Here is a 15,947-nt window from a genome sequence, read left to right as displayed (position 1 = left end):
TCTACTGACCATTGTATTAGGTTGTTTCTTTGGAAGTGAACAATTAAATTATTTAACTTGTAATTTTAACAAACTAGAAATTTTGAAGTAGAATGATTTTGGTGTATCAAATATGCCACATCACAAAATTTAAATTTTGCCTATATTGACCTGTTAGGGTAAAGATAGGAATTTCCAGCGCTCATTAAATTCTGAGTAACCTGTGTTTATAGGTGTGTTTATGTTTGTCTGTATAAATAATGGTATAGAATGATATATGAAAACCAATTTCCTCAATGAATTAAGGTTTTTAGTGTGACAGGGAATAGAAGCTATTTTTCTTCATACATTTGTAGATTATTTAATTTGTTATAATTATTGTGTTTTGAGTGCTTACAAGGATTGGTCACATAAGCTAAATTCTTTACTAGTTTTCATTAGTTTCGATCTGAAAACAAGACAGGAATTTAAATACAAAAATTATGGACTTCACAAAAGTTGCACAATACTTGGCTGACTGGGCTTTAAAATAGCTTGTTTTGTTTGATCTTTATTCCAGTCATTTAAAAAAGGATTGAATGAACAATATTATTGTAATAGAATCAACTTGCTTAATTTAGTCACTGTAACTCATTATATATTTTTGCAATAGGTTTCAATTCCATTGTAAAATGAAGTGAATTTTGTTCCTAGCTCACATTAAATGCCAGTGAGAATAAAACCAACCAAAAATTTCCGTGAAACTCCTCTTTGAACAATAGGTAAAGAACCAAGGGAAATCAGTGCATTGGTTTTTTGTGACTTGAGGATACCTTTCAGTGTGTTCTCTCGTTTGATAAATAGTTAATGTGACTTTTTACCTACTGCGTGGGACTGACAGACACTAAGGAGTTATAAACCCCACCCCACTCCTACGTTTTTTCCTGAAACATCCTTTATGGTCCTTGAATAAAAGATAATCTGCAAAATGCTGAAAGCTTTTGTTTACGAATTGACTATACTCTGGAGATAAATGTCTATAGTAAGTTCTACCATCTGGTACACCTGTTTAAAACAAGAAAGCGTCTTATATACAATGGTTTTGACAGACACTCATTTTTTAATGGGCAAGTCAGGTTATCCTCAAAGGTACTGAGTAGGGAAAGCAGTCATGTATTCAAGGACTTGAATTTTCCTTCTTTTAATTTCCCATTTCTCCATAACTGCTTACAATTAGCATTCATCTCTTTCCTAATGCTTTGGAAATTAGAATGTTTGTTATACTCTGCAGTTGTTAGATTGCCTAAGACAGAGTGAATTTTAACTTTAAATAATCTCAATAAAATTATCACTAAAATGCTAGCATTTATAGTTCTTTGTGCATTTTTACTTGGTAGAATCTACATTCCTTGAAGGAGATTCTGATATACTTAGAATATAATGGAAACTCTTGTCTCAACTTAGCTCTTAATTATATTAATTTTTATGATTTTTTAATGTATACACTAGACCTTTCGGAAATAGTGTACATTGTAGATTAAAAATTGATTATGGAAATTTTCTACAGTAAGGACAGTAAAGAAACACATATTTAAGAAAAATTAGGAGATAGGAAGATCTGAGTGTCAATTTGTATTAATCCCACAAAGTAATACTGAGCTTGTGAAGTTTTATTACCATCATGTGATAAATATGCAGAAGGTATAAAATAGCTTGATTGAAGCTTTCTTTTTACATATTTGCCACAGGGCTCAGGTTGGTATTTAAAAACATTAAAATCTCTGTGTGACCATTTCAGGCATGTTCACAAGTATTCTTCTGAAAATAAACCTCACTTCTGGACAAAAGAGAAAAACTGAAAGGTATCATAGAATATTATTACCTGAATTGATTGATTTTCAAATCATGTATTAAAATATTAATGGCTCTACTGACCTAACAAATTTACACTTACAGATTCAGATGACTTTAAAAATAGAATTTTAAAGGTAGATTCTCTCATTTTTGCTTTATTTTACTCAACCACAATATCATATTTTTGCCATATAAATCTTTGAATATGTTAAAGAATTTTGTCTTAACACAGATTTTTTTAAAAAGCTTGAAATATTTCATCATTTTCACTAAATAGAATAAAATTCTGAAACACTTTAAGTGAACTGAAAGTTGCTCAGTCGTGTCCAACTCTTTGTTACCCCATGGACTATAGCCTGCCAGCTCCTCTGTCCATGGAATTCTCCAGGTCAGAATACTGGAGTGGGTTCCCATTCCCTTCTCCAGATCTTCCCAACCCAGGGATTAAACCCAGGTCTCCCACATTACAGATTCTTTTACCATCTGAATCACCAGAGAAGCCCCACAATGCATTAAGATATATTCTAAGTTAATAATTTTATGTAACTTTTTATTAATAAATAATTTGATCTCTAGAACAATGCTCTGAACTAAGGAAAATAAATGCATGGTTATTTTCATTTTGTAAATGAAGAAATTTAGGCCCAGGGAGGTTAAGTGAATTTTTTAAGGGTCTGAATGGGTCCTCAACTGTTCTGAATATTATATATTATAAAACATTGGTCAAAAATCAATATAAAATTATAGAATGAATAATCCTATACTTAAAGCATGAGATTAGCATTTTTTTAGACTGCACACAATGAAAGAGACATATGATACAAGGAAGATATACATTTGAACAAATGTAACAAAGTTTCGTAAGTTAAAATGGCAATAAAAAGCCTTCTAAAATAAAAGCAGATTAATTATGTTCTAACTAATACATAGCATAAAATTGCATGTAGATGATTGACTGGTTTAATCATTCTTTCATGGCAAAGATATTTACTGAGTGCCTACTGTACATTAAAGACATGTAGTAAAAGCTTGGAACACTAGAGTGAATGTCTTCTAGAAAGTCTTAGAAAGTTGTCTGTATAGTTATATACAAGTTGTATAGTCAACTTGTATAGTCTCATAGATCCTGTCAATATATAATGAGGATACATACTGACCATTTAAGGGCTTCTCTGGTGGCTCAGACAGAAATAAATCTGCCTGCAATGCAGCTGAGACCCAGGTTTGATCATAGGGTGGGGAAGAATCCCTGGAGAAGAGAATGGAAACTCACTCCTGTATTCTTACCTGGAGAATACCATGGACAGAGGAGCCTGATGGGCTACAGTCCATGGGTGTTGTAAAGAGTCAGCCACGACTGAGTGACTAACACACACCCACCATTTAAATGCTGTGTAGTTCCTTCATAATAAAATTTTTTCAACATAATATAAATGTGAATTATGAACAGGGGCATAGTAATGATTACAACTGCTATGGTTTAATGTAAAACAAATTGAGTATGTTTGGTGACATGAAAGAAAAAACCCTTCCACAACATCAACAAAATATGAACTGGCAAATAATCTACAGAGTGATGAGAAAGAGAAGTTGGAATGAAGATACTTTGTCAGTTCTAATTATCCTAATTTGAAGAACCAAATAGGCTCACCAGATGTTACTACATGAGTTAATTCTGTCTTCAACATTAAAAGTAATTAACTTACATGCTTACACTTGTGCAATTTCTTAGACTGGAATTAAATTCACATGTTATGACTTTGTATAATGCTGTCTTAAAACAAAGCTCTTATTAGAATAATGTAAATTCCTTGCAAATGAGAAAATTCTGGTTATCTGCTCATAGGCTGTCCTCTGAGGAGACTGTCCAGGGCAGAGTTCACCTCTCCCAACGTTTGTAGCAGAGGGTGGGGCTTAAACCTTGCCATCCTGCTTCTGTTTGTGGCAAAATGGCTACTGCTCATTGGTTCCCTTGACATACTTTCTTTGTCTTGTCAATGCCTCCAGAGCCTCATAAAGAGAAAGCACCATAAACTGAGGTGGTGATGTTGTAGCTGTATCTTCTACCCGCTGGTCATCTTATTGACTGTAATAATAGCAGCTAACCCTTATTGAAAGTCAGGAAATTGCCTTAGTGCTTCACATGTATACCCAGCTTTTTAATCCTTACTTCAAGACTTTTTGTTAAGTTTATTCAAGACCTGTATTTAACAGATAAGCATCCTGAGGCCCAGGGTGGTCAGTGGGCCAGTAAATACCCAGTGATCTGAAATTTGAACCCAGGCTATCCAGATCAGAAGCTATGCTTATAACAAGTCATGACTGTGGGGCAAAAATATTTTATGATTTCAGGTTTCCTATACTCATGTTCATGTTTTTAACCTAATCTTCCTTAACCCAGACTTTTTAATTCATAAAATATGAAAATGAGTCTGTGTCCTGCTTCTGTTAGGTAGTTAGAGTAGGAAAAAGGAGTCCAAAATAAATAGAACTGAGCTGTAACCGAGCTGTAGCACTGGTCTGCCATTTCAAATTTTTGCTGTGACAAGACAGAACTGAGGAAATCACACACTCCCCTGACATATCTGGTGCCGTTTCTCAGATTTAACCTGGCTGAAACAACCTTGTCTTGGCTCCTGTGAGGCAGAGGCCAGGCACAGCAGAAGGCCAAATCGGCGAAAGCTCCTGTGGTGGATGTCAGGCAGACCGGACGGCTCAGTGAGGTGCATAGCACCAGGGACCTGAGTCATGTTTCCCGTTAGCTGGGAAAAAAAACAGCATTCCTTGACCAAATTAGGAAGACTTCCCATACACACCAACCAGAAAGAGACAGGACATGCGCTCATCCTGCCTAGCCAATCATGTAACACCAGCTACTCCTGTAACTGAGACAAAGAACCGCCATACTTCTTTGTTCAGGGCTCTCGTCAGATTCTGCCGTGTCGGATGAGACTTGAGCCCTAGCGCGCTAGAAATAAAATTCCCTTCTTGCCTTTGCATTACTGTGGTGGTCTTGTTCGCTCTCTCGGTTGGTTCGGAGATACGGGCTCGGTGCATAACATTTGGGGGCTCATCTGGGATCTCCGGCCTACCAGGGAGGACAACTCTCCTGGTAGAAGGGAATAATCTCGTTAGGAGTTGAGAGCTCTGAGCACTGGTGCTAGCAGTGCAGAGGCCTAGATTAAGTCCGGGGCCCAGTATTGTACTGGGGAGGCATCTAGGTGTAAAGTGAGGAGGCAAGTCCAGCGTAAGGCCGGGTCCCCGGTAGCGAACCGGGAGGGCAGCTGGCACCGAGGACGTCCTGACGGTAAGACACTTGCAAGTAGAGAAGGGGTCTCTAGTGCTATAAAGGAGACTGAAAGTAATATTGAGAGTTGGAATCTGTTTGTTGTGTCGTCTTTGTGACTCTGTGTGCCGGCACTGTCCGTGTGAGTCTTGTTGTCATTGTCCGTGTTCTCTGTACCCATGGGGCAATCTACTTCTACTCCGCTGTCTCTGATGACCTACCATTTTTCTGATTTTAAGTCTAGAGCTCAGAATCTTTCGTTACTGGTGAAGAAGAGCAAATTGGTGACTTTCTGTTCCGCCGAGTGGCCCACCTTTGACGTCGGATGGCCACAAGAGGGAACCTTCAATCCCCAAATTATCCAGGCAGTTAAAGAGAGGGTGCTTACCCCTAGTCCTGCCGGGCACCCAGACCAGACTCCCTACATTCTGGTCTGGCAGGATCTAGTGAGAAACCCGCCGGAATGGCTTAAACCCTTTGTTCTCGCTCCTTCTAAACCTCCTAAACCTCCCCGTCCCTCTTCCCCGACTCCAACCTCGCTAAACCCACAGGTGCTAGTCATGAAAGCTTCTGAAGAAAAAGAAAAAAACAGGACGAAAAACGACCTAAGCCAGTGTTCCAGGAATCTTCTTCTCTGTATCCTAATCTGATTGACCTGGAAACTGAGTTGTTCCCACCCCCATATGTGGATCCACATCTACCCTTGCTTCCACAGGTTCCACAAGTTTCATCGGGAGAAGCCCGGAGGAAGGCAGAGCCCTCAGCTCCTCCTAGGGAAGGGGGCCCCACCCAGGGAACTTGGGGAAGAACAAGGGAAGTGGCCAGCGCAGCGGAAGAAGAAGGCCCGGAAATTCCCTCCTCCACTGTTCACGCGTTTCCGGTCCGGGCGGGGCCAGCCAGAGAGGGCGGGGAACGGACATATCAGTATTGGCCCTTTTCCACTAGTGATTTGTACAATTGGAAAACTCAGACTCCCTCTTTCTCTGAAAAACCACAGAGTCTTATTGATTTTTTAGAATCTATCCTCTTTGCTCACAACCCCACTTGGGATGATAGTCAGCAACTGTTACAGGTGCTTTTCACTACAGAGGAGCATGAGCGAATCCTGTTAGAAGCTCGGAAGAATGTGCCAGGGGTAGATGGGAGGCCCACAATACAGCCTAACCTCATTGAGGAGGGGTTCCCCTTGGTGCAACCCCACTGGGACTCCGAATGCACTGAAGGTAGGGAGCGTCTCCGAGTGTACCGTCAGACTCTCATGGCTGGCCTTCGAGCGGCTGCCAGAAAGCCAACTAATTTGGCCAAGGTAAATTCAGTGAGGCAAGAGCCAAATGAGAGCCCGGCAGCCTTCCTTGAAAGGATAATGGAAGCTTTTAGACAGTATACTTCTGTGGACCCACAGGCAGATGAGTCTCGAGCAGCAGTTATGCTAGCATTTGTGAATCAGGCAGCCCCCGATATTAGGAGAAAGTTACAAAAGATAGAGAGGCTGGGTGAACAGTCCCTGCAAGATCTAGTGAGGGCAGCAGAGAGAGTTTTCAATCATAGAGAGACCCCAGAGGAGAGAGAGGACTGCATTAGAAGGGAAGAAAGAAAATTTAGAGCTGAAGAAAACCATAAGAATCAAAAAGAGCTGGCTCAGATATTTTTCGCCGGAGTTGAAAACAAAAATAGGTTCCAAAAAGGGAAAAAGCTAGACTCAAAGACTGAGGAAAAACCTGCAAGGCATAAGCTTGAAAAAAAACCAATGTGCGTTTTGTAAGGAGATTGGACATTGGAAAGATAAATGCCCCAAGAAAAACCTAAAAGAGGGGCCCCAAAATCCCAAGAACGAGACTCCCTCTCTAGACAGTCATATCCTCTACGCGGGTGAGGATAGTGACTAGGGGGATCAGGGCTCGATTCCCCTCCCCGAGTCCTGGGTAACTATAAATGTGGAGGGGAAATCGGTTGGCTTCATGGTGGATATGGGAGCTCAATACTCAGTCTTAAACCAAAGAGATGGACCCATGTCTAAGAAAAGTAGCTGGGTGCAGGGAGCAACCGGAACTAAGCGATATGGATGGACTACAAAGTGGCATGTGAACTTGGGGGCCCACCAAGTGACCCATTCCTTTCTGGTGATACCTGAGTGTCCAGTACCCTTGCTGGGAAGAGATTTACTGTCTAAAGTAAATGCCCAAATTCATTTTGACCACGGGCAAGTGTCAGTTTTAGATGGAACCGGGCATCCTCTTCAGGTCTTGTCTCTGGCATTAAAGGATGAATACAGACTGTACTTGCCAGAGGCCCCAGCGACAATAAGTCCTGAAGTACAGCCATGGGTTCAGAGATACCCTCAGGCCTGGGCTGAAACAGCAGGAATGGGACTGGCCAAACAGAGGCCCCCTATTATTGTGGAACTGAAAGTGAGTGCCACACCTGTGAGAGTGCGGCAGTATCTCATGAGTCAAGAGGCTCAGCAAGAAATTACTCCTCACATACAACGCCTCATAGACGCTGGGGTCTTGAGAAAGTGCCAGTCCCCATGGAACACTCCCCTGCTTCCCGTAAAGAAGCCTGGGGGAGCTGATTTTAGACCGGTTCAAGACCTGCGAGAAGTCAACAAATGGGTGAGTGATATTCATCCTACGGTTCCTAACCCTTATATATTGCTAAGCAGCTTGCCACCAAGCTACGTTTGGTATACTGTTTTAGATTTAAAAGATGCCTTTTTCAGTCTGCCTCTTGCCCTTGCAAGCCAAGAGATCTTCGCCTTCAAATGGCAGGAAGACGGTGGTCAGACTCCTGTGCAGCTGACATGGACTCGCTTACCACAGGGTTTCAAAAACTCACCCACGTTGTTTAACGAGGCCTTGGATGAAGACCTCCTTGAGTATCGGGTTAAACACCCTACCATTGTTTTATTACAATATGTTGATGACCTTATGCTGGCAGCGACTATGGAAAAAGAGTGCCAAGAGGCAACAGGTGACCTTCTCCAAACCTTGGGGACTTTAGGTTACAGGGCAGTGCCAAAAAGGCCCAGATTGCCAAGCAAGAGGTTACATACCTCGGTTATAAGATAAAACAGGGCCAGAGGTGGCTAACACAGGCTATGAAAGAAACCATCCTCCAGATCCCTGAGCCGGCCAACCCTAGACAAGTGAGAGAATTTCTGGGAACGGTGGGATATTGCCGATTATGGATCTTGGGGTTTGCAGAAAAGGCCAGGCCCCTGTATGAAGGGACCAAAGAAAACAAAGACTGGAAATGGACTGAGTCAATGAAAACGGCCTTTCAGGAGCTCAGGCGTGCCTTGCTAGAAGCTCCTGCCCTTGCCCTTCCTGACCCATCTAAGCCTTTCCAATTATTTATAGATGAAAAGCGAGGGATAGGAAAAGGGGTACTAACACAGAAGTGGGGACCTTGGAAGCGTCCCACAGCTTACCTTTCCAAGAAATTGGACCCAGTGGCAGCCGGATGGCCACCTTGCCTCTGAATCATCGTGGCCACCACGCTCCTAGTCCATGATGCTGATAAACTGACTTATGGACAGAGACTCTTGGTCTACACTCCTCATGCTATAGAGAGAGTTCTGAAACAACCCCCAGGTAAATGGATTTCCAATGCCCGCTTAACGCACTACCAGGCCCTGCTATTTGACACCTCACAGATTCATTTTCAAATGCCCTGCACTCTAAACCCAGCTACTCTTTTGCCCAATCCAGAGAGGGATAGCCCCCTCCACGATTGCGATGAGATACTGGCCGGAGTAATGGCAATACGGAAGGACTTAACAGATACGCCACTGGATAACAGTGAGCTAATATGGTTTACAGATGGAAGCAGTTATGTAAAAGATGGACAGAGATGGGAGGGGGCCGCAGTGGTAGATGATTCTGGATGACTGATATGGGCGGAGACTCTTTCCCCAGACACCTCAGCACAAAGAGCAGAGTTAATTGCCCTGATTCAAGCATTAGAGAGAGCTAAAGGAAAAAGAATAACTATTTTTACTGACAGTCGCTATGCTTTTGGCACGGTACATATCCAGGGCCCGATATATCGGGAACGGGGGTTTTTGACAGCTGAAGGAAAAGAGATTAAAAACTTGCCAGAAATCCGTCCACTTCTGGAGGCTGTGCAGTTGCCTCGGGCTGTGTCAATAGTACATGTACCTGGACATCAAAAAGGGGACAGCCCCACGGCACAAGGAAATCGTGCCGCAGATCTGGCAGCTCGAAAAGCGGCTGATGAAGACTTTATCGCTCCGGTGTTGGCGATCGGACTTCCACCCCCAGGTATGGGAACTTTGCCCCCAACCCCTGAGTATTCATCCACAGACCTTGCCTGGATCCAGGAACGTCCCAACCCCCAACAAGGAGAGGATGGATGGTACCGAGACTCCGATGGTTACTTGATACTCCCTGCTCAATTGGGACGGCAACTGTGTGAGCATCTACACTCGTCTACTCATCTGGGAGAGAAAAAGACTCTTTTTCAAACTGTGCGCCTGTGATTCCCCTGGCACCAAACAACTGTGAAGAACATAGTGCATGCTTGTAAGGCATGTCAACAGATGAGGCCAGGAAAGAGGCAACACGCAGGACTGAGGTATCGGGGAGAAGGGCCAGGGCAGCACTGGGAAATAGATTTCACCGAGGTAAGGCCAGGCAAGTATGGTTACCGGTACTTGTTAGTGTTGGTAGATACCTTCTCAGGGTGGGTAGAAGCTTTTCCTACTAAGGGAGAAACTGCAATGGTAGTGGCTAAAAAGATTTTAGAAGAAATAGTTCCCAGGTTTGGCCTGCCGGTGACTGTTGGCTCTGATAATGGACCTGCTTTTGTGAGCCAAATAGTTCAGAGCCTTGCCCTAGCTCTGGGGACCAAATGGAAATTACATTGTGAATATAGCCCACAGAGCTCGGGGAAAGTTAAAAGAATGAATCGGACCCTAAAAGAAACTTTAACTAAATTGGCTATAGAGACTGGCGGGGACTGGGTGACTCTCCTTCCCTTCGCCCTCTTTCGCGCACGTAATACTCCTTATCAGCTTAATCTGACCCCATTTGAAATTCTGTATGGGCGACCTCCCCCTGTATGTCCAATATTTGAAGGAAAGAAACTTCCACCTCCTACTTTGGGACAATTCCAAGAGGCTTTGATGGCTTTGGGCAAAGTGCATTCTCACGTCTGGAAACTGCTCCGGGAAATACATGAGGGTCAAAACAAGGGGACTATCCCCTCATATAACATCGGCCCCAGAGATTGGGTGTGGGTCAAAAGGCACCACACCAAGGCACTAGAACCGAAATGGAAGGGTCCTTATGTTGTTCTTCTTACCACCCCAACTTCCCTAAAGGTCGACGGTATCGGGCCTTGGGTGCACTGCCACCACGTACGCCCAGCTACTTCAGCAGAGCAGGAAGATGCTAAAAAAGAATGGGAAGCGTCTCTGCACCCGTCCAACCCCCTGAGGCTGAAGCTCCGGCGTTGTCGACAGGACCAAGGCAACTCGTCTGGACCATCTTATGGATGACCATGTTACTCTGCTCCAAAGCTGCCAGCGTGAACCCACACCAACCCGTCAAAATCACCTGGAAACTGCAAAATGGACTAACACGTGAGATGCTTAACTCCACCACCACAATACATCCACCAAATACTTGGTGGCCAGACTTATACTTTGACCTTAAGCCGGTGGTAAATGTACCTGGGAAGAGGGGCTACCTCCAGAATCATGCATTCTGGGCATGTCCAGGTGCACCCAGGCACAACTGGAAGATCTGTGGGGGGATACAGGACTCTTATTGTAAATCTTGGGGCTGCGTAACTTCTAATGATGGGTCGGAGACTCCAGGGTATAGACGGTGGGATGTAGAAAATCGGGACTTGCTTAACTTCTCATTTGTAGGACCTGTACCTCCGTACTCCGATTGGGAAAAGAATCATAACTTTGCCCAGGTGAAAATAAGGTTTAACGTTGACAAAGCAAAAAAAGAGAAGGCCTGGGTCAATGGGATATCATGGGAACTTCAGACCAGAGATGACCTGACTACTTATAATGAGATCATTGTTGTGAGTCAAGTTTTAGAACCGGTACAAATGTATAGTATTGGTCCAAATCCCGTTGAACAGGTCCATGCAACTCTCTACCCGACAACCTCCCTACCTACATCCCAGGGACCAACCAAAGACCCAGAGGCGGGCCCCCTTGCTAAACTTGGGCAAACAGATCCACTATGGAAATTAGTAAAGGCAGCTTATGCTACCTTAAATCAAACCCATCCTGAGGCAACTAAATCCTGTTGGTTATGTTACAACTTAATTCCCCCTTATTATGAGGCAGTAGGCCTCAACTCCTCTTATGACCTGGCCAACGGCACCGATCCTCCCCAATGTCGATGGGGAGAATGAAAAGTAGGCCTTACAATGAGAGAGGTATGGGGAAAAGGGTTATGTATAGGCAAGATATTATCAGAGAGGTCTCCACTGTGTGCGCATGTCATTGAGCCTATGGACTTGCCCATAGCCAGGTGGCTAATACCATGGGTGGGAGGATGGTGGGTCTGTTCACACACGGGGCTGACTCCATGCTTACACAGCTCAATCTTTGACCCTAAAAAAGAATTCTGTGTTATGGTGGCTGTGATACCAAAGATACTGTATCGACCAAAAGAAGCTGTGTATGATTATTGGGCCCACAAATTGACTCTTAATCAACAAGAAAGAGCTTATAAAGTTAAGAGAGAGCCCATTACTGCCATAACCATAGCAACTATGTTCGGTCTGGGAATAGCCGGGGCTGGAACTGGAATAGCAGCTCTGTCCATGCAAAGTCAAGGATTTAACTCTTTAAGAGTGGCCATAGATAAAGACATTACCCGTATAGAACAATCTATTAGTCATTTAGAATCATCTTTAACTTCACTATCTGAAGTGGTCCTGCAAAACAGCAGAGGTTTAGATCTGCTTTTTCTGCAACAAGGAGGACTTTGTGCAGCCCTAGGAGAAGAGTGCTGTTTTTTATGCTGATCACACCAGAATAGTCAGGGAATCTATGGCCAAAATGAGAGAAGGATTAGCCCAAAGTAAAAGAAAATGTGAGGCTCAACAAGGGTGGTTTGAGTCTTGGTTTCAACAGTCCCCTTGGTTGACCATCCTAATCTCCACATTGCTGGGACCCCTATTAGTACTTCTATTAATGCTTACCTTTGGGCCATGCATTATCAATAGACTTGTAGCCTTTGTAAAGGAACGCATAAATACAGTACAGCTGTTTGTGCTTCGGCAACAATATCAGACTGTGTCTCAGGAACCAGAGGAAGATTCCTCTGTATGATCTAAGAACAGGGGGGAATGTCAGGCAGGCTGGACGGCTCAGTGAGGTGCATAGCACCAGGGACCTGAGTCATGTTTCCCGTTAGCTGGGAAAAAAAACAGCATTCCTTGACCAAATTAGGAAGACTTCCCATACACACCAACCAGAAAGAGACAGGACATGCGCTCATCCTGCCTAGCCAATCATGTAACACCAGCTACTCCTGTAACTGAGACAAAGAACCGCCATACTTCTTTGTTCAGGGCTCTCGTCAGATTCTGCCGTGTCGGATGAGACTTGAGCCCTAGCGCGCTAGAAATAAAATTCCCTTCTTGCCTTTGCATTACTGTGGTGGTCTTGTTCACTCTCTTGGTCGGTTCGGAGATACGGGCTCGGTGCATAACAGTGGAAGCTGAATAAGAATGAGAAGAAAAGCCAGCGCAGTGGAAGTGACAAGAAGCCCAGAGTGCCAGAAACCCGGACAGCAAAAACAAACTTGGCAGAAAGCTCATGCGGCTCAGTCTCAGATTCCAGGACACCTACGGTTAAGGTAGGAGGTCCTCACTCCTATGGCTGGAAGGACATATGGCTAACAAAATCTTAATTCCTTTACAGTCTCTTGTTTCTTGTTTCAACTTCAAATTGGCATTTACCAAGAGCATTGCCAATGCCTGAACAACAAAGGCATTTGCCATCTGCCTCTATAGAGACTGAACCCCATGCTGCTGTAGATGTTGACCTTCAAAAAACCCTGAGGGAATTCAGGGTGGAGTGAGGCACTCTTGCTCCAAGGAATCTGGTGGGAGAGGTCTTTAGGTAGTTGGATGTTTTTAGGAACAGATTTTATTATCTCAATCCTTACATCTCATTTCTAGAGAAACACTAAATCCCTTCATGATGACATCAGATCCTCATAACTAACAAAAAACTTTTGTAAAATGAGTGCTTCATGGTATTGAACTCCCCCTTCACCAAAACTTCATATATTAACTTTCCCCCACTGCCGCTTTGGAGCAGCTTCTCAGAGCTATCTGAGATGCTGCCTCCTGGGCTGCAGTCCTCGTTTTGCCCCAAATAAAACTGAACTCGCAATTCTCAAGTTGTACATCTTTTTTTTAGTTGGCACTTGTTTCCTCAAACTCCCTGCAAACAGTTGTGCAGCAGTGGGTACAATTGAGAAACTCTGGCAGGGGCTACTTACTAGCTGTTTCCCAAGGGGGCGGGGGTTATTTTGTTCTTAATTTTCTTTGTGCCAAGGATCAGGCCAAAGGAAACTGAGCACAGGTCCGGTATTTAGCAGATTTTCCAGAAGGTTATGAAGGGGATTCCTTGGCATGTTTTTCCCACTGCTTTTTCCTCCCATCCTCTAGCTCCTCTCTCAATCTATGCCACTGCTTACAAAGTATTGGGCAGGTCATCATCTTTTCATTTCTGAAAGTTGTTCTTGAGATAATTTACCTAAGATTGTGACTCAAACCCACGTGGCAGGGAGTCTGTGCTATGCTTACTCAGTCATATCTGACTGAGATTTGAGCCCAGCTACAATCCACAGTGCCTGGTTTTAGGATCTAATGAAGCTCAGGTTCTTGATGTCTCATTGCAGAAAATTCACTGAGAGACACAGCGATATGTAAGAGGTGGATTTGTTCCAGTTCAGAGAGAAGCACATTCTACAGGGTGTGGCCATCTCAGAGGGCAAGTGCAGTGGCCATGGAATGTGGTGTGGTTAGTTTGGGCAAGCTGGGTGATTTCCTATGCTAATGAGTGGGAGGATCATTCCAACAATTGGGGAAGCACCCACTCCTTGGTCTTTTGACAATGCCTTGGAACTATCCTGCCACCTCAGGGTGTGTCATGTAGCTTGCAGATTGAGGATCAGGGTTTAGTTGAATTTGACTTGTCATCTTGGACCCATTTGATTTTAATCTGTTTATGTTGTGCCCTTGGACTATGTCATTCTTTGAAAAGTTGTGCCCTGCCCCCTTCCTTCCTGTTTCATGCTCTTTTCCTGAGCCCCTTTCAGGCCCACAATGTTGCCTTTACAATCTTCTGGAGGGACAACCAGAAAATAGTTGGCCTTTGGGAGGGAAATACTGTATAATATCCAATCCCTCTAGATATTCAGGGCTTCATCTTTCATGTTTCCTATAACATGTGCAACAACAGCATCTCTCAGTGGACCCACTAGGGCAGGTGACAGGCACACAGTGCCTGCTAGAAGTCCATCTGTTGGTGGCATCCCTTCTAGGGCAATTGGGCTTCCAGGGATAATGTTTGGCACTTTGGAAGTTAGCTCTGAAGGCCATTTGGGCCCCAAACCTTGTCACCCTTCTCCTAAAGTTACAAACATAACCCCAGATCAAATCTACACTCCACTTTTATGAAACATCTGGTCTGTTGCCTCTAATCAGTTTGTTCTTAGTTCAGTTCAGTCACTCAGTCATGTCCTACTCTTTGTGACCCCATGGTCACATGCCAGGCCTCCCTGTCCATCACCGACTCCCAGAGTTTACTCAAACTCATGTCTATTGACTCACTGATGCCATCCAACCATCTCATCCTCTGTCTTCCCCTTCTCCTTCCACCTTCAATCTTTCCCAGAATCAGGGACTTTTCCAATGAATCTGTTTTTCCCATCAGGTGGCCAAAGTATTGGAGTTTCAGCTTTAGCATCAGTCCTTGCAATGAATATTCAGGACTGATTTCCTTTAGGGTTGACTGGTTTGATCTCAGTCCAAGGGACACTTAGGAGTCTTTTCCAACACCACAGTTTGAAAGCATCAGTTCTTCAATGCTCAGCTTTCTTTATAGTCCTACTCTAACATCCGTACATGACTACTGGAAAAACAGTAGCTTTGACTAGATGGACCTTTGTTGGCAAAGTAATGTCTCTGCTTTTGAATGTGCCATCTAGGTTGGTCATAATTTTTCTTCCAAGGAGCAAGAGTCTTTTAATTTCATGGCTGCAGTTACAATCTGCAGTGATTTTGGAGCCCCCCAAAATAAAGTCTTTCAATGTTTCCATTGTTTCCCCATCTATTTGCCATGAAGTGATGGGACTGGATGCCATGATCTTAGTTTTCTGAATGTTGAGTTTTAAGCCAAGATTTTCACTCTCCTCTTTTACTTTCATCAGGAGATTCTTTAGTTCTTCTTCGCTTTCTGCCATAAGGGAGGTGTCATCTGCATATCTGAGGTTATTTATATTTTTCCTGGCAATCTTGATTCAAGCTTGTGCTACATCCAGGCCGGTATTTTGCATGATGTACTCTGCATGTAAGTTAAATAAGCAGGGTGACAATAAACAACCTTGACGTACTCCTTTCCCTATTTGGAACCAGTCTATTGCTCCATGTCTGGTTTTAACTTTTGCTTCTTGACTCGCATATAGATTTCTCAGGAGGCAGGTCAGGTGGTCTGGTATTACCATCTCTTTATGAATTTTCCACAATTTGTTGTGATCCACACAGTCAAAGGCTTTGGCATAGTCAATAAAACAGAAGTAGATGTTTTTCTGGAACTCTCTTGCTTTTTCAATGATCCAAG

General features: G+C 43.5%; 1 protein-coding gene across 1 annotated transcript in view; it reads left to right on the top strand.

The window, feature by feature from the left end:
* Positions 1-11,497, top strand: part of LOC128046893 (uncharacterized) — a 119,670-nt gene extending 108,173 nt beyond the window's left edge. Inside the window, 5 exon segments of the mRNA XM_052639079.1 lie at positions 5,814-6,799; positions 6,801-8,104; positions 8,107-9,353; positions 9,411-10,496; positions 10,778-11,497. Of these exon segments, the coding sequence (XP_052495039.1) occupies positions 5,814-6,799; positions 6,801-8,104; positions 8,107-9,353; positions 9,411-10,496; positions 10,778-11,497 (5,343 nt within the window).
* Positions 11,498-15,947: the final 4,450 nt, after the last annotated feature.

The sequence above is a fragment of the Budorcas taxicolor genome, chromosome 4 (genome assembly GCF_023091745.1).
Source record: "Budorcas taxicolor isolate Tak-1 chromosome 4, Takin1.1, whole genome shotgun sequence".
Classification (NCBI taxonomy): Eukaryota; Metazoa; Chordata; class Mammalia; order Artiodactyla; family Bovidae; genus Budorcas; species Budorcas taxicolor.
The sequence above is the reverse complement of the archived record's forward strand: the minus strand, read 5'-3'. Positions and strand labels throughout refer to the sequence as shown.